The sequence below is a fragment of the Strigops habroptila genome, chromosome Z (genome assembly GCF_004027225.2).
Source record: "Strigops habroptila isolate Jane chromosome Z, bStrHab1.2.pri, whole genome shotgun sequence".
NCBI classification, from domain to species: Eukaryota; Metazoa; Chordata; class Aves; order Psittaciformes; family Psittacidae; genus Strigops; species Strigops habroptila.
The window spans coordinates 46858240-46884531 of NC_044302.2; the positions used below are offsets into that span (position 1 = coordinate 46858240).

A 26292-nucleotide genomic window follows, 5' to 3' on the forward strand; every position below is an offset into this window, starting at 1 on the left:
ATGGTTATGAGGGGAACACTCAAACTCTTTTTGTAATCATTCAAAAAGAAGCACTTTCACTGAGCAAAGGAGGCTGCATGAGCTGTTGGCAATCTTCAATTCTGAACTTGAAACCTTCACCTGATACATGAAATATTTATCACACTTAGAAAAGAAATAGAAACTCCATGGAGGAGGTTCAGCCTCTCTATAAAAAAAGTAGATTGACCACGCTCAGTCACCTGATGTTTTCCATATGTTGAATTTGAGGAAATGCTACCAGACAACAAGTCCTGATTGTAAAATCTTTGGTTTACTTATTGCAACACAGATACACTTTAGAGGTGGCAAGCAGAGCTCCCTTCTGCTGTGAGTACCCCCTTTGAAATACAGGCGGGTCCTCATGTGAAACTACCCAAGTGACAATATTTGCCAGAGATGCTTCTTTACGCCCACCATCTCCCTTCCAGTCTGTAACTCTGACTACTTTGCTTGAATCTGAAGTTAGGATATTGTGTGAACAGGAGCAAAGTTAACTGATGATAAATTTGGCCTGACCTGTTATATAACATATGGACAGGTACAAACTGATCTCCTGTGGTTTTAGTAAACCCTGTTTACTCAAGGAGTTTGCTGAATTCAAGTTTGCTATACTGGGAAAAATAACGTCACACAGTGAAGTTCCCTACCAGCTCGCCTGATGACCAGTAGAAAGTGAATAGCTGGTGTAAAAGGATATGGAGAACTTTCGTATAAAATATATCATAATATGTGAACAATTGCAATGATCACATTTTACTAAGTAAAAGGTCATTTTAAAATAATAATTCAGATTCCTATTATTTTTCTCTAAAAAAAAAAAAAAAGGTTGATGTGAGGAAAGACAAAAAGGAAGACATAGAAGTTAATGCCAATGAAGTGACTTTTTTTCCCTAGCTTTCCGAAGTGAGTGATAGGGGGTGTCAAAATATTTTGTTCCACCTGTATTTCTACCTTTACTGTAATTGCATGATTCTTGCCTGTGACAGGTCTTTCATGAGTGTTTCCTGGAACCCTGCCACAACAATGGGACATGCAAACAATTGGGAAGTGGATATATGTGCGTATGCCCACTTGGATATACAGGTAAAAATTTGAGAAGCAGGTGAATGAGCTAACATGCCTCCATGCGCTTGACATGGGCAAGCATAAAGGAGCAAAACATCTCAGTACAAGAGTGTATCCTTACTAATTGGAATAGCCATCATAGATTTAACATCCGTAAGTATTAAGAAAAGAAATTGTTCCTCATGCTCTCACTGAATTATATAGTGTTTAGCAGAAAAAGATTTTCAGTAGTGTTTCTTTTAGTGGAGTTAGTGGATTTGAAAAGCCTATCACTTGCCAATATTGATGATTAGCAAAAGCTGAAAATTTGCGCTCTAAACAGCTAATTCCACCAGATCTGCCTGTACTTCTCTTTAGTGTTAGCTTCCCAGTTGCTTCAGAGCAGATGACTTATTATCAAGAAGTGATCTCTGTTACTTGTGGTAGATACTAAGTGCCGCTGTCTGGAACTGATCAGTCTGTTGCCCAGTGTGCATCATACCTTTCTAATAACATGTTGTCTCAGGTCTGTGTTAAAACATGATCTAAAGAGAATCTAAATAAACCTGCATGTCTGGTAATGTATGCAATTTATCAGTCATGTTTTCCTACATTCGTAGTCGTGAATTCCATGTTTCTGAACAATTTCAGGTTTTCTCTGCCTGTTCGCAATCCTTATTTTGCATTCTAGGCTTGAAATGTGAAACAGAAGTTGATGAGTGTAGATCATCTCCTTGTCACAACAATGGAATATGTAAAGATGGCATTGGGACCTTTATTTGCCATTGTCAACTAGGCTATTCAGGTAATTTTTTTCACTTCTTAGCTCTTCTTCAGACTGGCATTGTTTCTGTGCCAAGTAGATAACAGAAAACGCAAAGGCTGTATGATTCCACATCCTTGGAATTAAAACAAGAAAGCAAGCTGATATACAGGTTAGAGAAATGTCCTATTGTGAATAGGTTTTGAAATAAAAAGATGAGCATTCAAGGATAGTCTTTGTGCATGTGTATGCATGTATACTTCTGTTTTTGACATTTCTGGACGGAAAAAAAAAAGGAATGAAGTTAAGGGAATTAGTAAATACTCTCAGTGAAAATGCTTCTGAGACTGAATATGGCATGACCAGGGAAAGCATTTATGCAGTTGCTTTACTGCAGTCCTATGAGTAAGTGAGTGGTCTTTTTCTTTTTTCTCAGTGTTTTTATTTCTCACCTATATGCCCCTTGAGGGTATTGAGATCTATGGGGAAACTGACATGCTTGAATATGTTGCCAAAAGAGCACCTAATCTCTAAATATTGAACTACACTATTAAGGAGATAATTTTGTGTGATTAAAATAAAAAAAAGGCCTCATGTTTTCCACCAGAAATGGTCTCCCTCATTCTTCATGTGTATGGCTATACATTGATCAACAGTAGCACTTGCTGGATATTTATTAAACTTTATGAAGACAAACCATGGACTTCTTATCCTTCATATCACAACATCTAAATAACACAGATGATCTCTGTAGAAGTTTGCAGTAGTGCAGTCAAAGATGGAATTTTATCACCTGCTCTCAGTAGCCTTTTTTTATGCAAGCAGTATAGTGCTGTTCTGTCTTCTGCATTCAGTCATTGCAGTATGCAGACCTTGTGTATGTCTTGATCATGCCTTATAACCCTCATTGTTTGAAGGTCTCTTGTGTGAAGAAGATGTAAATGAATGTAGCTCCAGTCCGTGTTTGAATGGAGGCCGCTGTGTTGATAGCAAGAACAGTTACCGCTGCACTTGTGCAAAAGGGTTCACAGGTACACCTTTTTGTCTTTAGTTCAGCCTTCACTCTTTCTGACCAAAAAAGATGTCTTCCTACTCTGTCCAAAGTATTTTCATCTCATTGCTATATATTACATATGTTATGCATTGACATGGATGTACTAGATTCTTTGGGTCTATCTAATCCAAGTTGCTGTAGCGTAAGTGTGGCTTCAGAAGGATTTACCAAGTCATCAGTCTTCTGTTACTGACTTGGCTATGAACTTATTGTGTGATGTTGAGGAAATAATAAGGACATTTACATGGGTGCAAATTTTTATTTTTAATTCTATTTTAAAAAGAAAAATATTGTTACAATAGACAAGATGTTCTATAATAAAACTACTTCCCATCCCCATACTCAGCTTCCTACTGCTTTCATAGACTTCTGTAACAACTTAGCATATCTGTCAATTACCATGTTGCCAAAGAGCTCCACTGTAAAATCACGTGCAGTTTCTGCATTCATAAGTGCTTGTAGATTGGAGCCTCTTTCATAACAGAAGTCCCAGAATTATGTACTCCTGCGTTTTATGTTTCTTGCTAGATTCAAAGTTCCAACTAAATGTCTTTTGTAGCAGCTTTTCATTACCTGTTCAGAATAGTTTCTCAAGTGATTTCCTGATTCAGTCCAAATTACTCACATAATGGGCAATATCCATATAAATTCCCCACAGTTTGCTGAGTTTTAGTTTATACAGCTGCAAAGATGGTGCCTGTAATTCTTCTATGACCACTTAACCTTAGTTAAATCCCAAACCTTCATGGCAACCCTGGTGTTTGTTGTTTCCCAGGAGATTAGCAACAGTCCTTAAAAAGCAGAGATGGGTTAGTAATTTTTTTTCTTAGGTTAATTCAAAGCAGAGTTGTAATTTTGTTCTTTTCTTCTCAGGTGCTCGCTGTGAAACGGAGGTCAATGAATGCCTTTCAAACCCATGTCTTAATAGGGCTATTTGTGAAGATCGAGTTGGCAGTTTCTCCTGCAAATGCCTCCCAGGTTTTGCTGGTGTCTTGTGTGAAAGAAACATCGATGAGTGTCTCAGCAGACCATGTAGGAACGGAGCCACGTGCAAAGATGGTATCAACAGCTTCAGGTGAAAAATAGATGATTGAAGTAATACAGTGTGGAAATTCAGATGTGTTGTGGTGCTGTAGCCTTCTTCGACTTCAGCAAGGTATTTCGTAGCCTGATCCAATATAAAAGATACACATATGGACACAAAAGGAGATTTTAAAAGGCAAGAAAATAAATCCTAGTGTCCTCACGTTTAATAAATTCCAAGGTAGGCAGCAAAGAAAATATGGACAGTTTAAAGTGTAAGCATAGTAGGACTGCACGGTTTTAATTCTGATCGTTAAGAAAAAAATCCACTTTCCCAAGCTTCAAGAGCTTGTCTTGCTTTCTCTTAGAAGAGTAGGTGATGGCTAGTTACATACCTGATAATACTACATTTCTGTAACCTGGAAAACAGGTTATAGAAAACAGGAGAAAGCTGGACATAATGAGAATACAGAGATTAAAACACAACCACCACTGGAATCTTCCAAATATTTTTGTGTGTGTGTGCTTTAGGGTATCTAAACTCAGATCAGAAGTTACAAATGCTGATAGCAGTGTCATATCGTAGATCACTGTAGAGCTAGAGAGATGGATCAGCTCTGGATTTAATAACCCTTTCCCTTCCTAGAGCCCCAGAAGTTTTGCTGCTTTTCAAACACCTTGGTTTTCCAAGTGCCGGGGGTTTTGATGCTTTTCAATTGCCTTGGTTTTCTCTCGATGTAAACATATCTGCCTGAAAAGTCGAGTACCTCTGATCTGTAATTCTATGGACCTAGAGGGCATGCTTCACTCACAAGAATGCAGTGATTGCCTCTCCCAAATTCATATGAAGAAACACAGGCACTATGTTTAAATAATGTATTGTCCCTCTTACGTAGAAATATTATGCAGCTAGCAGAGTACAAGCATACTTAAAGGAACAACCAAAATAGAACTCCATTAATTCTGTAGTGGCTGTTCTATTGATTTTTTGATCTTTTCCTCAGTATATGCCATTCACACTGATGAATATGGCTTTATGGCCAGGATTCTTTGTCATGACAGAGCTACCTTTGAAGTGCACTTCTCTTTTCCTCCATAGGTGCCTGTGTGTGACAGGGTACACAGGACAGAACTGTGAAGTGAACATCAATGACTGTGACTCCAGTCCCTGCTTAAACCATGCCACCTGTGTGGATGCCTTGAACTCGTACGTTTGTAAATGTCCCCCTGGCTTTACAGGCAGCAGGTGTGAAACAGGTATACAGGACCAAGTGTCAGAAAAAGGTGGCTTGACTAAGTCTCTGAGCAAGATTTGAGCTGGCTGAGCTGATTTCATACAGCTTCCCAGAAAGCAGCTAGAGTCATGGGACTCTAAGAGGCTGCTGAGTGACTGCAGTATTAATAAGTGTAATTGCAGACAAGTAACAGCATGTGTGCTATGCTGTCTTCATTTCTCTTTTCCAAGGCACAGTTCTATCTTTTTAATACCTAATAGGTCTGTTAAGCTTAGTTTGTATTTGCACTGGGTATCTGCATTAGTTAGCTCTGTTTCTTGTATTTCATGTGGGACTTTGCATCTCAGGGTTAGAGATTAGTATGTGGTAGTCCTAGCTTTCTAAGTCCTAAAGGCATAAAGTTCTCTATGGTTGGGGAAAATGGGTCACACTTGGTTAATCTTCCTGGAATATGCTGAAGTTAGGCCACGCAAGCATGAGGCTCAAACCCATTTGTCTTTTAGCCACTCCATGAAAATTGTAAAGTCTTATACTAGTAGCTGGTGAATGTTTAAATGGGAGCTGAAGAACCCATGTTGATTTTACAGAGACAGTAGAGGACATACAGATCATTCAGACCTGCCATCCTATGTCAGAGTTTAGTAACACCCAGCTTTCAAGAGAGCTTCACTTGACACATTTACATGTAGTATCCTTGTAAAGCATGTCATTCTGCATTGAAGAGCAGCACAGAAGCGCTGTTCCATGCCAGTGCAGTGTATTTCAGTAAGTCTAGAACAGAAAAATCTTGTGGGTTTTGTTTCGTTTTTTAATCTTGACTCTTGTGAATATAACAGAAGCAGCTGATCACACCTTCTTGGGTTGTTGGATGGCAGATGGGATATGTCATTTCATTGATAGAGGTCTGAAAAGCAAGGCTCGTGTTCAGTTTTTGGTAGATAATGAGCTTCTTTTCTAGTCATTTGTCTTCAAACATAGTGTGTTTTCTTGCCTTGGAAAGCTCTGTATGCTGGCTGATGTTAGACTGCTATGCAGTCTTTCTAACGCTGATCAATGTAAAGTGAATAATATTTGTACATGAATTGCATTCCATTTTATTATATTTGCTTAGATTCCATTTGATTCTCTTTCTGGATATTCAAGAATGTAGCTCTGAAAACTCTTTGTCTTTGTTGCAGAACAGTCCTCTGGTTTCAATCTTGATTTTGAAGTCTCTGGTATCTATGGATATGTCATACTTGATGGTGTTCTCCCATCTCTTGGTGACATCACCTGTACATTCTGGATGAAATCCACTGACACCACAAACTATGGGACTCCCATTTCTTATGCAGTGGAGAATGGAAGTGATAATGCATTTCTTCTGACTGATTACAATGGGTAAATCGCAGTTCTGCTTTTCTGTAGCATACAGATGTCTTGAATTGTTAAAGCATAAACTAGAAGTCTGAATATCAGCTTTGCTTACTTTGGGGTAGAAAAATTTGCATCCAAACTCCATAGTTGGAGTTGTCTCTTTGTTTTGTATTTTCTCCTTGCTTTGTTTCCTTCACTTTTTACCAAATACAACTGTAATGGCAAGAAAGTAGTCAAGTTTAGAAAGCAGGATATTTTTTGTCTGGACTACATTTACATCATATTTAAATGACACATTGCTGTAATGATTGGATGAAATGAAGCTCAGCACTCAGAGTACCTGTAGTGTGACTCCAAAAACAGAGATGGACCCAGAGAAGAAGTTTAAGAATCCATTGTGCAGCCATGGCTTGACTCTTCATGTTTTGGTACAAATGCACATTACTTATTTCACCATCCTTTGGATATAATAACCATAACTTCCAAGTTCTCTGAGAGAGAGCTGTCTTGTGTGATGATCTGTCAAGAGAGATCTGTTGTATGACATAAACACAGTTACGTCATTTGACAAATAACATTTATTTGAGTCATGTGGGACAGGCCATGCTTTTAAAGTTGCTGCATGCAACTGAGTATGCCTTCCTCTTCTTTTCGTGCAGCTGGGTTCTTTATGTAAATGGAAAAGAGAGGATCACAGACTGTCCTTCAGTGAATGATGGTAACTGGCATCACATTGCGGTTACATGGACATGCACGGATGGGTCATGGAAAGTGTACATTGATGGAAAACTGTCTGATGGAGGCAGCGGGCTCTCGGTTGGCTCAAAAATCCCTGGTATGCTTTACTTATATTACAGCAGATCTGTTGCCGTCATTCTGGTTTTATTACAGAATTTGCTATGCCTACAAGGAAATACTCATTTTGATGTTTTTACTGTGTTTCCACATTTTCTGCATTTATGCAGGGCTCATGTTTGCTGTTCTTATTCATGAGGACAGTTGCCTCTGCCTCACTGAAGACAAAGTGCACATTTCTAGGGTAAACTAGTAGGCAACTTGTTTTGTGGGTGACCGTTTAGCCCACAAAGGAGCGTGTGCTGCATTGATTCTGGAATAGCTTTGTGAGAATAGGTTTTGCACACTGCAAACTAAAGTTTAACTGGCATTTCCCTTACAAACGTGTGCTAAGAGTTAATTGACTTAGCCTTCCCCTGTTACTTTTAGACATCTTTTTAAAGTTATGTTTGCATTTTTTCTAACAAGGTGGGGTTTGCTATTTCATTGTTTCCTGTGACCAGTGATCTTTCCAGTAAGATCAGAAGACATGAAAAGGAATACTTTCAGCATTGAAGAGCTGTGAAAGGCCTGACATTAAATTGCTGCAAAGAGATGTGGGGTTTATTTTGTTTTCATACTACCATCATCAGAATTTACATAGATTTTCAAAAACTAACCATATTAAAATAAAAAATAAAGTAGCGAAGCATTTTAGTCTGCATACCTTATGCTTGCCCCTGTCTTTCCCAGTTACATTGGAGCTGTCTCCATAGAAAAGACTTGAGGATTTGTGCAGTCTCCATTTTTGCCCTTGTCCTCACAACCTGTGACTTAGAAAATGCATGTCCATATTACCTGTGCTACTGGTTAAAGAGGGGAAATTTTAACTTGTATGGCATGTCAGAATGTTGGCTGTCTAATGGCCAATGTGCTTCTGAGAGTTTGGAATCAAGTTTGTTCTGATTTTCTAAGCTTTACTTAAAGCAGGAAGTGCAAGCTAGCACTATAAAATAAGCACCACCTGCTCATTTCTCTGTAATATGCTTCAAAAACTGAGCTAGAAATGCTCTTTTAGAGCCAATACCATTCCTGAAGCAGCCATGTAAAGTTTCTGCCTCTCATCAACATGAGTTTAGTCGTATTGTGTATTTGAGAGTTACTTCCAAATTGTTATGGTCACCTACCTCACTCTAGGATAAGGCTTCCCAGAGGTTTACTGAGAATTTGTTGAAGGTGGCTGGTCTCCTGCACTGCAAAATCTTAGTAGCATAGGATAGCAAGAGTTCTGTTTTGCTTAGTTTCTAATCTTCCTGTGAGGATCCTTACCATAAGGCTTTGTTTCCTATCCCTGTTCTAATTCTCCCTGAGCTTAGGTGGTGGTGCACTTGTGTTGGGTCAAGAGCAAGATCAGAAAGGAGAAGGATTCAACCCAGCCGAATCTTTTGTGGGCTCCATCAGCCAGCTCAACATTTGGGACCATGTCCTGTCTCCACAGCAGGTAAGTCCTTACTGCAGTGTTTGAGCACAGGGCTCTGAGCTGAGGATGAACATTTGAAAAGGCATTCCAAGTTAGCATATTGAATAGACCTATGTTCCCATAGACGTCAGTGGGGACCAGATGGAGCTTTGGCTTAGGATAATAATCTTAGCACAGTAAGTAGAGGTGTGGTAAAATCAACACTGAGCCACCTTCTGTTTTGGCTGAGCCTTTCTGCATTATGTACCTTTGAAAGAGAAGTGAAGGCATGCACAAAAGCTAGTTATCCTGCTAGAACAGGGAGAAAACCCAATGAAATGAGCAAAGGACTTGTTTTACAGGTTATAGTTCCCTCATCCTGCTGTGCGAAGGCACCAGTAAAACTTCAGAGGGGAGCATCAGAATTTATTTGTCTTCAGAAAGCATTAGACACTATGAAAAATCTGAGCTATATAGCCCCAGGAAAAGTCTGAATGGGTAGAGTAACTAAATATTAGGCTGTTTTTATTTAGGTACCAAAAATAAAGGCTTGTCAATAAACTTTGTAGAGTGAACAAATCAGTGTAGATCAGAAGATGTCTGCAAGGGCAGTGATTGCTCGGCTTCTCTGGGAGACAAGCTTCAGTGCTCAGTTATCCTCAGAGTAATTTTTTTATTTTTTAACATATATTTGGGACCTCCCATTTCAGTTCATGACTACTGTTTCTGTCTCCCGCCATGCACTGCTGTGAAAAGCCTAACTCTGTATACTTGATTACCTCCCTGTAGGTACTGGGGGCTGCGGTTAGATGTCTTTGCTCCAGGCTGAACCAGCCTTGGTCCCACAGCTTTTCCTCAAAGGGCAAATGCTCCATCCCATCTCTTTTTGATGCCCTCCCCTGAACTTGCTCCAGCCTGTCAATGTCTTTCTTGTGCTGAGGAGCCCAAAGCAGAAGGCAATACTTCAGACATGGTCTAACAAGCACTAAGAGGGCTTCCTGGGTTTGACGCTATTCACACAGCCAAACATGATGTTGATCCTCATTATTGCCAGGGTGCACAGCTGACTGATACTCATCTCTGCCTGCCAGAGCCCCGAGGTCCTTTTCCACAATGCTCCTCCATCTCCGGGCTTTCCCCAGCCTGTATCATTCAGAGGTTTTTCGTGTTGAATTTCATGAGGTCTTTGTTGGCCCATTTCTCCAGCCTGTCACGGTCCCTATGGCTGCAGTTCTGTCCTTGAGCATACTGATTGGGCCTTCCAGTTTGATAATATCTGCAAACCTGATGACAGTGTACTCCATCCCTACTTCCTGGTCACTAGTATTTCAATCCTGAAGGTCAGAAATGATGAAGCGGTTAGTAATACTTGAATAACAAGGACTAATGTTCAAAGTTAGAGGCATTTCTTGGAGAAAGGGTCTTTGGGTTGAAAGGTTTTGCTCTTCTCCTGGTGTTTTTTTAAAGTTTTACCCCTATTTGGTGGTTTGTCACTGTTTGCTATCCATGATCCAAATAAATAATGAAGTGAACAGAAAATAGATGCTTCCAGCATCCAAGTGTCTCCTCTCCCTCTTTCTCCTTTTCTTTGATTCTTTGTCTTTATGCCAGGTTCAGAACTGTCCAGCAGTCTGCTACTGTCCCTGACTTTTGGGGTCACCAATTGTTGCTTTGCCAAGTCAAATCTTAAGGATTTTGCTCCCTAGCAGTTTTGAAGCTCATAAGACGCTATGTGCAATTTTCTGAGTCCTTCTTAATAGTCACCTGTCTAATCAAGTGACAGGATTGATTAAGTTCCCATTAGCTTCAAGTGCAGTGCAATTAGGACGAGGAAGAAAATCCTGCCCTTCATTTGTGGTATCCCTGTTACTCATCTGAAAAGACAGATGTGAGACCAGACAGGGAGCTGAGCCAAGTAAGCTTCCTATAAAATTATTACCTCATTCTTTTCAGAGCTTGGGATAGTAAATCACTATCATCATATTACTATTAGGATTGTTGTGGCCAGCTGGAACTATTCAGTAAGTCTTACCTTCCTATATTCAGCCATAAAGGAAAGCAGGGTGACAGAATATGTTGTCCAGTGAGAATAACATACAGGCAAAGTCCACTCTTAAGATTTTTCTTTGTGTACTTTAGTTGCTCATCCACTTGCACATTTATTTTGTACAGGCAATCCAACAGTCTGGTTGTTTTGTAGCTGAGCACACAGCAGTAGAAATATGAGTGGTCTGTACGGGACTGTGAGGTCCTTTCTGGCTCTCCATTCCTCATCATATGGCTTGAAAGGGCTGATTCCCAAACCTGCCTTTCCCACACTTTCCCTGCAGATTCCTTGCAGTTTGTTTGCAGCCCTTGGCCTAAGCAGTTTCCATCAGCACATACTGTTGAAGTGAAATCTTCGGAACAGACTCAGAATAACAGAGCAGATTGCTCTCTTCTCCAGCTAAGCTGACCCTAGAACAGTCTGATCCACCTCACTGGAGTTCAGCATAGGGGAAATGTGAGAATAATTCAGTCTGAGGTTCATGGTGTACCTTCCTGTCTCACAAAGGACAGTGTAGCACATAATTCTTGTTAGTTGATTTCATCCACTGGAGGCTTAACAGAAGCCAGACACCCTTCTGCAAAGAGCAGTTTCCCTACAGTTTGACATGCACTGGGCGCTCCTTTGCTTTCTAACCAGCAAGCTGTGCCCTGAAGCCATGCCTCATCTACTGTGTGGATAGGCTGGTTGTGTTGGCATGTACACAGCCCACTGGGCTGCTCATCTTTACGCTTTATTTTTTCACACTGCTGAAGGTGACATTCCTTTCTCCCTGCCAAGGAATTACTGGAATGCCCCTGTGGAATGGAAGAGCCAAAGAGTAGGAAGTACTCTCAGTAGCCTAATTACTACATGTTTTCTTAATTGAATAACCATCTTTTATCCACAGACCACTTCCCTCTCTGATATCTTAAAAGAAGAGGAAATCCTTACTTACGGCTTTACTGCGCATTTATCCTCCTCAGGGCGCATACGGTTTTTTCAGTAGTTCCATGGCTGAGATACAGTTGCATCCACGCGGACAGGGAGAAATGAAATGGGGATTACTGTTCCAGTAATGCACCATAATCCCCGTCACCTTCTGGGACTACTTTTCTTTTCTGTTCCTGGAGTTACAGTGCGCAAAGGCAGTGCTGAGTGAATCCAAAGCTCTGGTCTTTCATTTGCAGTTTTAAAACACTTTAATGTAGCAAAATCTCCCTGAGCATCCAATGGCACTAGACAGGCTTCTTTTTTACAAACATTGGTGTCAGGACATCTGAGCTCCTTCCAAGGGACCACTACGGAATATTTATGTGACATCCCATCATTAAGGGTCTATCTGCATATTCTTACTATTGCATATAGTTTACACAGGTGTCTGAGTAGTTTGAAGGTGTTGTGCCATCTGGTGTTGTATTCCCCAAGTTCCTTCTGTGGTGGCCAGATAGAAATATGATGACATTACTATGAGTAATGTGGCTCAGAGTCATAATGGAGAAGCACAAATATTTTCACTTTATTGATTTTTTATTTTTTTTTTTACATTAAAACACGGTACTGAAATAGCTTAAGGATTCACATTGGTATTTCAGTTTCTTGCAGTAAGAGTGCAAAAGAAACCCCTAGTGGTGCCATTAAAGAGGCCATGTTTTGAATGGAAAACTTTTCGATCAAAGATATTGGGCCAGATCTGCTCTCAAGATAGTAATCTGCTGTTGATCTTACAGTGCGTTCCTTATTTCTCCTATCTTTATTTTGCCTATATAATTCCTATTTCAGTACATGCTCAGTTGTGGCCCTTTCCTGCAATGCCAATACTGCTGTTAGTATTGGTGTGGGTAGGCCTTGCCTGCAGTGTTTTGAAGAGTCCAGTACATTGAATTCACAGAACTCGTGTCCTGGAAACAACAGATTTATTAAATTGCTCCTTTTTGTGTTTCTGTTCCTTAAACGTAGTGTAGTGCTAGCAGAGTTTGCAGAATGCAGATCTTCACCATCAAATTCCTTTTGGCTCCTATTTGACATTTTTCTGCAAATCAAATTTTGTCTTCAGGTTGCATTCTCATATCTGCCTTTTTTTGTGACATAAATACACACATTTACTTTCACACTAACAAACCTAATTGTGTTTCAAGAACTATGTTTTATGCTTTGCTTGTATGAAGTATTCCTTCATGTATTGCCTCAGCACATGCCTGTCCATAGCTAGCTGCTTGTAAGTACAGAATAACAAGTAGCTCAGCAGGAGCGTCATGTGCTAGCAAGGATGAACATCGCTTATTCAGTGATTTGTTCTAGTATTGCATGTAGATGGGGAAGGAATATTTCTTACATTTTTTCCCACATGGTCCTTAAACAGCACCTAATCAACTGTTTTAAATCCATAGGTAAAATCTCTGGCTACATCCTGTCCAGAAGAACTCCGAAAAGGAAATGTACTAGCCTGGCCAGATTTCCTGCCAGGAGTTGTTGGAAGAGTGAAGATAGATTACAAGAGTATATTTTGTGCTGGTTAGAACTTTATTTCCTAGAGCCCTTTTTTTTCGAACAATATTGTAAGATGCTTTCATGAAGTCAAATATGGTAGCTTGCAGCCTTTGCCCTGCTAACCTTGAATAAATTATTTTGATAATTTGACCGTTAGAACATTCAGTCCTTCATTCCTCGAATTCCAGGGTTTTGTAACAGAAGTTCATTGGAATCTCTGACAGAGATTTATTGCTTCCTGAATCGAGATGGGGAAAGAGTGAAGATGGTATAGGGTCAGAAAGAAGTTTTTCTTGTCTGTTATTCTAAAAATAATTGGATGGTATTAAAATACCTACTGCCTCCTCACCTCTTTTCCTACAGATTGCTTTTCTGATGTTATATGTTGATGATTCTTAAAACGCTTTGAACCTGAGCAGGATGTAGCATACATTAACACTTCCCAAAGCTTTCTCCTAAGTAAACTTACACAGGATCAAATAATCAGATAACAAATTTATTCATTTCAGCACATAGCTGTATCTCTTACTGTACACATGTATTTTGTTCACAGACTGTCCATCTTTGCAAGGATCCATACCACATCTGCGGGCCTCTTCTGCTGATTTAAAGCCAGGGTCAAAAGTGAGCCTTTCCTGTGATCCAGGCTTCCAGATAGTGGGGAACTCTGTTCAACACTGCCTTAACCTGGGACAGTGGACGCGGCCTTTTCCCCGTTGTGAAAGTGAGTTGTCTCAGTGGACTGGCAGGATTAGGAAACCCTAGTTTTTATTTGTACCCTATAATTATTCATGGCCTGATAATCCTGCAGCTATGATGCACTTGAATCCATCCATGTTACAGCATATACACACATGCTTAAAGCTAAAGTTACTGAGCAGGAACTATACCATGATCACGCCATGATCTGATTATGCCACCTTTTTGAGTCAGTTTCCAATTCCCATGGCAGAAATGAGTCTCTTTGGATGCACAATCTGATACTCCAGACATTCCTCCCCAGTGACACCAGGAGTGTGGAATATGCACAGGAAATGCTAGAACATCTCTGTGATTTTAAAGTGTCACTGAGAATATCTGGTTTCAAGTATGTTACAGAGTAATTTCTTTAAAGCCAGCAGGTATTTCTGTCAGGAATTAGAAGTGCGCCAGGACTTACAGGATTTCTTTTAAGAAACTGGGCTGTATACATTCAGGTTGTCGAGGTTCTTTGATTCCTGCTTTCCTGCTCCTGCCTTCTCCTTTCCTTTGGTTCTCCTCTGCTTTGACTGCACATGTGACTGTAGTTGTGTGTGTTAGAGCTGACTGTATTTTTAATTTCAGCAGAATAGTAAATTACCTCCAGAAGTAGGTATTGCTATCAGTAATTTGGGGAAAATCATCAAATTCATTTAAAATACCTTAAAAATAGTTTGATCTTGATGTGATACGATTTTCATACCTTCCTCTTTATTCAGTTGCTCATAGCACAAATTCAAGATCTGTCTTTTCTTCTGCCTAAAGGAAAGCATGCATGTGAAGATTTAGCCAAAAGCAAGTCCTGCTGGACAGAGCAGAAGTTCACCAATGGAGGCAGCTTTGCTCTTTCTGGATGTGTTATTAGCGAGAAACCACCAGAATCCAGTTAATGTTGTCGTCTGATTTCTCTGTGTTGGGCCAGGCAGTTTTACCTGTTGAGCACAGAACTCACATAGGAGAAGGTTGATCTGCCAAAAACATGCTGGGCCAGACTCACCCACTGGCCTTTCTCACCCTGTTCCACGAGAACTTGACGAATTAAAGACAGTTGAAGATAGCTGTTTCCTGCATAAAGAACTACAGGGCTTATAGTGGAAGGTGTGGTACAGAAAAGGTTCTTCTACTGACTGAATCAGGCTTATTGTAATCATTACCTTCACCCACCAGGATCCTTTTCCTCTTCCTGTACCAAAGACCCCCAAACCACAGGTCCCCATCCCCTGACAGCCTGTCTGTTACACGTTCTTCGATTCTATCCCTCTGTAGCAAGTACTTGGCTTCAGTTACTATGGGCTCTAAACACTTCACAGTGTATCTTTGTGTGATCCTTGCACATGGCTGAAGAGCAAGGACTTGCTACAACCCATGTAATTAGAAAGATGAGCTTCATAGATGTTGGAATAAGTTCATGTCATCTTGATTGAAATGAAGATGCACAGAATCAGCTCTGATAGAATAAATAGCAACCTCCAGCAGGCAGGTACAGTGATGCCTTCTGCTGGCATAGCTGGGATCAGAAGGGCTTATTTGTTAGAGTCAAAGTTAAAGTGATGCCCAAGGTTGTATATGAGGTCAGTTCCAATCTCTCCATTGTTCATGCACTCCCTGGTCTCAGACCAGTACTGTAACCTCTTAGGAGTAATCTGTTAGCTAGTTTTGCAATGTTCAAACACAGTAACATTGAGCTTGTTTTTCAGTGAATGGAAATAACAGGAACCTCCATGGAGGCAAGCTTATTTTTCTTTTTTCCTTAAACTCACCAAGAATCATTGATCATCAGGGGAAGTGTGCTGTGACTGAAGGGCATCTGCTCAGATCTCAAATGATGGATGGCTCCTCCAGAACTAGCAGAGCTGGAGAGTCCTGCTCAGTCTGTGATTGATAAGTAACTACAAAACAAGAGCCTCCACCAAATCTGGAATCAATTAGCTACCTCAGAAAAGGTCTGGGTCCTCTTCTGGACAGAATTTTACAGTTCTAGAGAAAAAATCTCCAGTGGTGGCTCTCATGTGGAATTACTTTGATCTGTGCTTGCTCTCCTAATATCTGTGCTTTGTTTTCACTCATGTTGCAGGAATCAGCTGTGGAGTGCCTCCACCTTTAGAGAATGGATATTATTCAGCTGAGGACTTTTTTGCTGGCAGTACGGTCACCTATCACTGCAACAGTGGCTACTATTTGTTGGGTGACTCCAGGATGCTGTGCCTGGACAATGGGAGCTGGAACAGCATTTCACCATCTTGCCTCGGTGAGATGTGCCATACACGTGGCTGCCATGGGCTCTGCACTTCTCCTGTGCCCTTGGGTTTGGGTGGGATTTCATTCTGAAATTATGAAGGCTGACCAGAGTCTCAGAAATCACACTCCAAAATATTCACATTTCTGAAATACTGTGCTCGGCATTATGTGAAATCAAAATGTCATTCTGGCATTTTTCTCTGTCAGTCCTCCTTTGTGCCCCACACCCTGTACTTAATAAGCCTGCATTGCGCTCACAGCCTCTCTCCTCCCAGGTTCATTTAGCCCTAGAGTTCTTGCATTCTATGCTTCTAACCTGTACATTTCCCTGTGCTTCAGCACACTGTCAGTGTCCCATACTCCCTGACCACATTCTTTTAGATGTTCAATGCATGGAGGGTGGAATGTTTACTATGAAGTTTATTTATTTGAAGATAGTTGATGCTGCACAGGATTTCTGAGTTGGCAGAAGGATAAAGTGTGTACTGCATGATAGAATACAAATAAATGCAAGTTACACTTAGCACAATATAGCCATTGCAATATACAGTTCAGTCAAAATACCAATGTGTTTCCCATTGTCAGTCTATAATATGGTCACTGTCATGACGCTAGGTGTCCTCAGTAGCCAGGAATGAATAAATGTGTTAAAGCCAGCTTGAGCCCATTGCTAGTTGCCTCATTTTTATACTCCGTTGGCTTGAGCCACGTATTCAGTTCCCCCTTACCCCGTGCTGGTGTGGCTAACTCAGGGAGATGTTTGCACTCTTTTAATGTACTCAGCGGCATTTACACCGCCAGTTGGTACACCGGTTGATAGTTTTTTACTTATAACAAAGGCCGCCTTCCCATCCCCTTGTGTTGAGTCAGCTTCTCTGTAACAGTGGTGGTCAGTCACATCCTGCATTATTCCCTGAACTTCATGGAGCAGATCACCTTTGCCCATCTCCTCTGAGCCTTCTTCCATTGTGGGAGTTTATTGCTCAGTCACACGCATCTGTCAGCCAGCAGCTGCAGCACTGAGAGGGCCGGGAGCGCACTTGTGAACCCAGATGACATAGTTGCCACACCATAACTTCCTGATCAGGTGGGTCCGATGTTCCAGGTGCAGCTGTAGGAGCTGAAAGGTGAGACAGAGCAGCATTGTACTGTGTACAGAGGACTGAGTGTGGCTGTTCTTGTCGGGCCATCTCTCCAGCAGATCTCTGCTGGAACCCTCTAGCTAGTTGCACTTGCAGTGGTGCTGAGTCATACGTAACATGGGAGTTGTAGGATAACAAGCTGGCAAGATTTGTGTTTGATTTGACTCTTAATTTTGTGTAGGAATAGCACATTTTTTTTTCGGTCAAGATGAGCAAAAGAAAAGCCAACAGTCTTTTAGTTCTGCCAAAATTCACTTTGGTGTAGGATCCACCTGCTTTCATGGCAGTTTTTACCTGGACTGTTTCATAGCCTCCAAACAGACCATCTCAGTCTGTTGCTCCTCTCTTTGCTTTACCCCTTTACACTTTATACCCAGGCCTAAAGATGACCAGGCTCAGAGCAGGTGCTGCAAGGCTGTCCAAATAGTTTGACGTCTGTGCAATAGGAAGCATGATGTTGAGAAGGAAAAACCCTGTGCGCCACCTTCCAGCTTGCCTTGTCTCTCATAAAGCAGAGTAGACTTGGGGGAAAATAAAAACAAGAGTGGCTTTGACACCCTGACCCACCCTTTACCTTTCTGATTCATACTCCAGGCAGGTGCTAACAAAGCCTGGTACACCTATGCCCTGGGGCATTCCTTTTACTCTGTTACGGATCTGATTCTCTGTGTCATTCCACTCTTTCTCTGCTTTACAAGACATTATGGGAGGAGCAGTCATTCCAGTTCTGCTGTGGTAGCACTTTGCATTCTCCCGATGCTTGTGTAATTGGCAGCTGCTTTGAATTTAATGTGCAGTTTTCATCCTGCATGTCAGAAAGAAACTCCTTTTCAGAACATTGCTGGGTTCCCTTCATGCTGGACAGACACATTCAGCAGTGAAGAATAAACACATTAATTCAGTAAATTTTGTTGCTTTTCTAACCAAGTCGCCCTTTTTTTTTTCCTGTCAAAGAACTCCAGATATACATCTGCATGCTATGCCTAGTTCAGCAGCTGTCCTGTAGCAGGGCTTTTAAATGAAGAATTGTTCCATCTCTAACACTCTGGTTTACGTAAAGAATAACCCCTGATGCCAACATTTCTCAATTAGATAATTTGAAATTGACCATTTGCAATTTATGACTCATTGTTCATATACCAAGGACACTTCTGTACAGTCAGGATTTGAAAGCTGATGGGAAGTATTCTGGAGTGAGGGATATTTATTTCTTTGTTTTTGCTGTACAGTACAAAGCTACAGGGATCATAGATCATCAGTCAGCATTTCTAGGCACTACTACGCATAAATAACTAATAATGATAACTAATGTATTTTGAACTCATTTTAATGTTTCTGGCAACTGCAGGCACTTCTCATTCCTAGTCTAATGTAATTCTCTTCTATAAAGATGGGGCTGTAATGATATTTTGTATTCAGTGTTTCTCCCCTTGGCTACGTTTTCCTGTTTTACAGGTGGGAAGTTTGCAGCACAGAGGATTTCCCAAGCATGTGTTTAATGTAGAAGTCCTCCCTCATAGTGTCTGTCCAAACTGGTAGTAGCAGCACATAAGTTACAATGTCTATTCTTTTACTACTTGGAAACTAGATACTTTTTGTGGAAGTATTGACTGAAGGTTAATAGGATTGGTCTCCGATTTTCTCATATTTCACAATACTGTATAGTAAATTATTTAGAAAGCATAAATATTAATTTAAATATGAAGTATTTTTACTAATGCATCAATAACATGATTGACGTAAGAGTGAGTTTTTATTATACTAATTAAAGCAATTCCTCTTGATAGTGAGACAAATTTAAATCAGATGCTTGTTGTAAATAACACCCTAAAGACATCTTTGTGGTTTTTTTTGGTAGATGTTGATGAATGTGCTGTTGGATCAGACTGTGATGAGCATGCATCTTGTCTCAACACAAATGGATCATATGTTTGCACTTGCATCCCTCCTTACACAGGAGATGGTAAAAAATGTGCAGGTATGGGAAAGAAACATGAGGCTGGCCTTCCCAAGGTTCTGTATAGGCCAGTATCCTGCCTTCCACTGTAGAAGCCAGTTGCCAGTGATTAGTATCTAGGGAGGACGGGGCAGGCATGCTCTCATCTCCAGGTCACTTTGACCAGAATGAGGCTGTGATGAAGTGTCTCCTTTTGTTTTTTGAGAACTCGCCTCTCCCTGGAAACACAGCTGTCATTTGGGATTCTGCTCTGAGGCATACACACGTGCAAAATCCTCTTGCACATGGAGCACATACGCTGAGTAGCTGGGAAGGCCACAGGTCACAATGTCATTTCTCAGAGCAGAGCTGTTCAGTGAAGATATAATTGAATACAAGCATCTGAGCAGGGCTTGAGCTGCCTGTGAAAACATTAAGCAAGGTAACTTTCCATGAAGAAGAGGAGACAGTGGCATAGGTGGGGAAGTTAGAACTAGATGAAGTATAAGGTCCCTTCCAACCCAAACCATTCTGTGATTCTATGGCGAGTTGGGATAAAGGGTAGCTTAGTTGATTTCCTGTTCAGGGCTGGACATGCTGGAGTGGGCTTTCCCTCATAGAGGGAAAAATGTGTTTGCTTCTGACAGTGAATGCAGACACAGTTGCAGAGGACTCTTCCATATCAAGATTAGCTTACTTGCACAAGTCTTCAGTGCCTGTCACTTACGTACCAGAATGGAGAGAGGTTGGTAAGGCTGTAAACTGCTTATAAGTGTTTTCCATGAGCTCTGCCTTCCTGCTTTCAGAAAATTCCCAAGGATAATCTCATGTAACTTGTTTATAATACCTTGTACTTAGTTATGTTATTAATTATTTCTCTTCTCATTCTCAGAACCAGTGAAGTGCCGTAACCCAGGAAATCCAGAGCATGGCCATTTATATGGGGACACTTACAGTGTTGGCAGTGAAGTAACGTTTTCCTGTGAAGAAGGGTTTCAGCTGGCAGGAGTGACTAAACTTACATGCATGGAGTCTGGAGAGTGGAGCCACCCAATACCATATTGTGAAGGTGTGGTTCCTGGGAAGAATGCATATTGTCATGTGTGGTAATAGAGATGGTAGGGGAAAGTAGTAGTTTAGAGCCTTTAGAGACCACAGCAGCTAATGTGGTCTGTCCTAGCAGACCTCAGTCTCAGTGTTGAAGTCTCTGTTGTCTTCAGAGATATAAGCACCAGTTGAAGCTTTACCAACAGTTGTCATATTCATAGTGGTTCTCTCTTACTCAGATTCTCTGATATGCTAAAGGCGTAGACACATCTCATTGTAATGCAAACATTGAAACTATCTTTCTTCTCCACCCAGCCTCCCATTTTCAAGGAGCTTGTGGGAACTTGATGTCTTAAAGATCATTAACTGTGTTTCAGTAGATAAAAAGCAACCAGAGAGGACAGGCTTATGCATGTACATATACATGATACAACTTTCTTTAGAAAACCAGAACTAGCGTGGTGAAGCAACAGGGTAAAATGAAGGGGTGGCAAAGACAATGTCAAAAACACTATTACTTTGTCCATGGGGAGAGGAGGATATGGAGTCCTCTTGACAGTCAAGTATGTGGTTTGTATAACAGTTCCAACTACCTATTTCCAGTTAGTCCAATTTCTTAGTAAGGTGAAGTCAAATAAAGAGCCCTAAATGTCAGTTATAGCTTAGTCAAGAATCCAGTGTTACCTAGGGCTTTACACCTCTTCAAACCTTTTAAGAGAAAAAGCAAATCCTGATGTGTGTTCTTTTTTATTTGTGTTGTATCAACCTCTCTTGTGATCCTGTCTTTTCAAAGCTGTATCCTGTGGTGGTCCAGTTATTCCAGAGAAAAGTGCCATTTTGGGCTCAAATTTTACATACCAAAATAAGGTGGTGTACAGGTAGGAATTCAATATCTTTGAAGTGCTAAATTAGTAATTGATTGAGAATCAAAGGAGAGCATGGCTGAATTGAGAGAGTAGTTGAAATGAAGGAGAGTAATACAAAATAGCTTACTTGCACAAGTCTTCAGTGCCTGTCACTGCAAGTAATACAAAATTATTACAATAATACAAAGACATTTGGTTATAGCTGTGGCTATTCACTAGCAGAGCTGAATGTTTACTCCAGTACTACCTTTCTGTGCCCTGCAGAGAAAGATGGTGTATGTAGGTGTGGATGAAAAGACTGATGGCTGATTACATTGTGTATAAAAGGCTCTGTTTGATAGCATTTCTTTTCTTCTAACTCAGATGCAATGATGGATACAACTTAGTGGGTGAAAAGGAAATCCTGTGCCTTGCTAGTGGCATGTGGAATCATCCTCCCCCCTCCTGTGAAATGGTGACTTGCCCTAGCCCACGGGATATCAGCAATGGAAAATACACACTCACTGGAACAACCTACCTTTCCTCTGTATCATACACCTGTGACAATGGATACAGGTAAATGCAGAAATGTTCCTGAGCCAAATACAAGCAGTATAGTTGCTAAAAGGTCTAACTTATGTCTGAAAGAGAGAAAGCTGGGTTCATTGCTAAGAAAGATAAAATACTAAAATAGAATTTAAAAATACTTCTTTATATCTTGAAGGTACTTTCTGTATTTCACCTTAAATTGGAGCAGTTCATCAAGAAGGTAATTTAAAATTTGAGATATATATATAGTCATTATTTTTGAAAGTTGTCATTTGTCTTTGAAGATTATTGTACCCCTATAGCTTAGTGCATACCCGATATTATTTTTGCTGTTGTTTTGCAATGCCTTTGATGAAAGAACCTTCTGGAAGTTACTAATTTACTCCTTGAACTCTTTGTAGTAGTAATTTATTCTAGGCTTTTATTCTGTTTTACATTTGTAAGCAATTACATTGGAAACTGTCTTTTAATATGCTGCAATTAAAAATTAATACAGTAATGCTATATGCAAGGACGTGGTTTTAAGTGCAGGTTTCTGCCTGTCCTGATATCTGCTTGTACCTCTAGCAGATTTACCCTGACATAAGCAATCTCCTATGGAACTGTTTAGGTCTGATATTTTTTCTGTATTTTCCTGCTGCAAGCATTCCCTTTGTCCAGATGCAGACAGGTGTGTGAGGTGGGCAAAGCTACAGCAGAATTATGTGTGTGTGTGTGTGTCTGAACAGTGCATTGAGGCCCCATATGAATTCCACCTGCTCACTCTTCACAGTAATCTGAAGACCAGCTTTTTTGACAGCATCAACAGTCCTTTTTCAAGAATAGGGGGGTGAGATTCTGGCCGCTACTGAAGTCAGGAGAGACTCCCCTTGGTGTCACTGGGGCCAGGAAGTCAGAAGCAAACCTCTTTCCCTCTTTGCTCCTCACCTGGACTGAAATGGCAACCTTAATAATGATCTTTTTGTCTCAGCCTTCAGGGACCCTCTGTACTTGTCTGTGCATCTTCAGGGAACTGGAACAGCACAGCTCCAGCTTGCAACATTGTCTCTTGTGGATTGCCTCCTCCCATCAAAGATGCAGTCATCAATGGAAATAACTATACTTTTGGAAACACGGTCTCTTACACGTGTAAGGAAGGGTACGTATATTAGCAGAAGTGGACTAATAGTCAGGACGAGTAAAACTTGTGCACTGCTTCACAAATCCTTTGTAACTGCACACTAGTTCATTTTTACTGCTTCTATCTTAACTCTCTGGAAATTAAATGTGATGGAGATGCTTTTGTAGGTGGTCAAGTTAGAATGGGACACATAGGCATTTCTCAAAGTAGTTTCACAGCACCTGAGTACACTCTGAAAAAGGAGAATTGGGAGGAGTCATAGGAATGCTAAACCAATTCAATAGGAAGCCCTCTGCCTTGGAGCTACTACAGAACTAGTATTTCTGTGGTAAACTCAAGGCCCTGATCATAAAGAATTCCCTATCTCGTCAGGCTATAAGAAAGCTGTTCGGTGTGTTTTAACAACTATCTGGTTTGGAGTTCTAAATTCTGCTTCCTTAAAACTATGACTCCTAGTTCATTGAGGTGCATTATTTTTCTTTGATTTCTGTCTACTCATTGTAGTGACCTTTTCAAGCCATATTTCATCAAAGATGAGACTCCGTATTGATGATGTCAAACATGAATGTAATGCTGGACTCTGTTCACAGGCTGTAAAGATAAGCATGTGCAAAGGTTCTCGCAAGATAGTCTCCTTGAATTTCTTGAAACTGGTCTATCCGTAAAGCAGAGCAGGCATACAGAGCTTTTGCCAGGTCAGGTCCTAAGTGGTGGGAGGATTTTCTGCTCGTGATGTAAAAAGGCAGATTGATAATCCAGGATTTTTCTTATAAACTGGCTTTGCAATATTATTTGAAACATAATTGAAGCAAAGCATCCTTATTTGGTTTCTTTGACTGTATTATGATTTTAAAAAACACTGTGCAAATATTGTAAATGGGTTAGGATAGCAGAATTTAAAGAGGGTCACAGCTATGTGTGACGGTAAATAGAGTGGGTCATATTAAACATTAGCACATAATAAGCTCTTTTTCTGGAGTCCAGTCATGAGGCTTTGAAAACAAATCCTGCAGACAAGACAAAGCACTTTCACAGATGTTGCCATCAAAATCTGAACAACCAGTTTCCAGCCTGCAGCTGGAAAGAGTCACTGGGAACTTTGCAGAAGTTATTATTTCTTTGCTATCTGTGACAGCACACCACAGAGATTTCAAAACTGAGAGAGAAGATAGCCACAGGTACTGTGATTGTACTGTTGCATGTTAAAGCAACAGGGTTTTGAGTGGGGTGATGAGCAGCAAGGAGTAATGCTCGTCACTGTATCCCTGAGGCAGAGAGAGAAATACAACTACACTAACAGTAATTATGTGGTAGAATTTCATTATAGAAGGTGATTTTTTTTTTTTTTTCTACTCAGCATTAATTATGGTTCTTGGCTTTTGTAACAATTTTTACAGTGGGTTTTTTGGTGGTTTTTTTTCTTTTTTTTAGGCAAAAGTTGTTACAAGATTGCCAATGCATTACTGGCAAGAGCATCTCCGGGTAACTCACTAAGGAGTTTCTCATTGCTTGCAAGTGGGAAAATAGATTGACAGGGCTGATAAAAGAACCCAAAAGGCCTTTTTGGCCTTGTCATCTCTTTCTTGTCCATTCAATTCTGTTCAAGGGGAAGAATTTCTCGGTGGCATCATTTATTTGAGGATTTATGGACTGTCACAGAACAATACTAGGTTTGTTGTAGTAGTTTCAACCAAAATGGAAGTTGAGGAATGGTAGTCAGATGGACAGGCAAGACAGAAGCAATGTACACAAGGTGTGCTAGGATCTCTCTCATTGTGATACCTCACCCATATTGAGGGAGGCCTTATGATTTTTCTTTTGAAGTTGATTATAGCTTTTGTGAAGGATCTTACTCTTCCGGGGTACTAGCAAGCAAGCTTGTACTGGAGGGGCTTCAGGAAACTGTAGGTAGCATTTGACAGTGCTTGTCTTTTTGACTTCCTGTGTGATTTCCTTATCCACAGTTACACACTAGTTGGCACTGCAACCATAGAGTGCTTAGCCAGCGGTGAGTGGAGCATGAGCCACCAGCAGTGCTTGGCAGTATCCTGTGATGAACCACCCCATGTGGAAAATGCGTCACCAGAGAGTGGCCACCGCCTCTTTGGAGATATAGCTTACTACTTCTGCTCGGATGGCTACAGCCTGGCTGATAATTCTCAGCTGCTTTGCAATGCAGAAGGGAAGTGGGTGCCTCCAGAGGGCAGGGAAATGCCCAACTGCATAGCTGATTTCTGTGAAAAGCCATCCACCGTCTCATACAGCATCCTGGAGTCCATTAGTAAAGCCAGATTTGCAGCTGGCTCCATCGTGAGCTTCAAGTGCATGGAAGGCTTTGTTCTGAACACTTCAGCCAAGATCGAGTGCCTTCGAGGGGGCCAGTGGAATCCTTCTCCTTTGAGCATCCAGTGCATCCCTGTTCGCTGTGGAGAGCTTCCTCACATTAGCAATGGCTATGCCAGTGGGGCCAACTACAGCTTTGGAGCAGTGGTGGCTTACAGCTGCAACAAAGGGTTCTACATCAAGGGAGAGAAGAAGCGGACCTGTGAGGCCACTGGCAACTGGAGTGGCAGTTTGCCCACATGCCGCCCGGTGTCTTGTGGAGAACCACCGCAGCTTGAGAATGGCTTTATTGAGGTATAGAATGAGTTTTCTCAGCTGCCTAGTGCTGTAGCAAACTGAGTATGACTTCATAATTGCCTTTGCTGGGGTTTTCTGTTTTGCTCTTCTGTTAAAACTGATGAAGGACATGACTGGATTTAATAAGCAAAGGGAGGAACAGGTGAATTTGCAGCAGAATCATGTCTGAAAAACATTGACACTTCCATGGGATTTCCTATCTTAAAGTGGGTTTTCCGTTAGGACACTCAAGATGCTATGTGACAATTAATTGGTTTCCTTAATGTCTTAGTCTTTATTTGTTTGGCCCACAGGTGCCTTTCCAGTGCCATCTGGAGACATTCGAAGTACTGTTGCTAATTCACAAGCCTTACTCTTTTCACTGCTATAAAAAGAATCTGATTTGCAATAGATAAATCACTTTAGGATATTTTCTCTCATTTTGATGCAACCACACTTCTTTACTGAAGTCAGAACTTCTCTTTTCTTGTAAGATTACATTGCAACAATGCCTGAAGTTAAAAATCTCCTTGTGGCAGCCCAAACCTGTAATAACTACTTAACATGTGTTGTGCTTTGATGCAGAAGGGTAATACTGTGATAAGGAAGATCAAAAACAGTGTTGCAAAGATTTAATCTTGAATTTTTAAAGCTTTTTCTTTTTCCTGAACATCCCCCCCTCCTTTCTTATATCTAGCTACCAGGGAATCTGCATTTGCTAAAAATTGGGGGATGTTGCACCCATTCCCTGAATTGGCTTCCAGCAGTAATAGCAACAATTTCTGTTCAGACTGCCACACTGATACATCCTCT

The 26292-nt window shown here is 40.8% G+C and overlaps 1 protein-coding gene across 1 annotated transcript in view; it reads left to right on the forward strand.

Moving 5' to 3' along the window:
* The window catches only part of SVEP1 (sushi, von Willebrand factor type A, EGF and pentraxin domain containing 1), a 125831-nt gene that overhangs the window by 70675 nt on the left and 28864 nt on the right, over window positions 1-26292 (forward strand). The window contains exons 21-37 of the mRNA XM_030471193.1: window positions 1008-1104; window positions 1757-1870; window positions 2746-2859; window positions 3756-3957; window positions 5005-5162; window positions 6319-6520; window positions 7156-7331; window positions 8647-8771; window positions 13146-13269; window positions 13799-13969; window positions 16058-16231; window positions 19222-19341; window positions 20192-20368; window positions 21140-21224; window positions 21576-21767; window positions 22711-22878; window positions 24825-25497. Coding sequence (XP_030327053.1) covers window positions 1008-1104; window positions 1757-1870; window positions 2746-2859; window positions 3756-3957; window positions 5005-5162; window positions 6319-6520; window positions 7156-7331; window positions 8647-8771; window positions 13146-13269; window positions 13799-13969; window positions 16058-16231; window positions 19222-19341; window positions 20192-20368; window positions 21140-21224; window positions 21576-21767; window positions 22711-22878; window positions 24825-25497 — 3072 coding nt within the window. The remainder of the gene's footprint in view (window positions 1-1007; window positions 1105-1756; window positions 1871-2745; window positions 2860-3755; window positions 3958-5004; window positions 5163-6318; window positions 6521-7155; window positions 7332-8646; window positions 8772-13145; window positions 13270-13798; window positions 13970-16057; window positions 16232-19221; window positions 19342-20191; window positions 20369-21139; window positions 21225-21575; window positions 21768-22710; window positions 22879-24824; window positions 25498-26292) is intronic.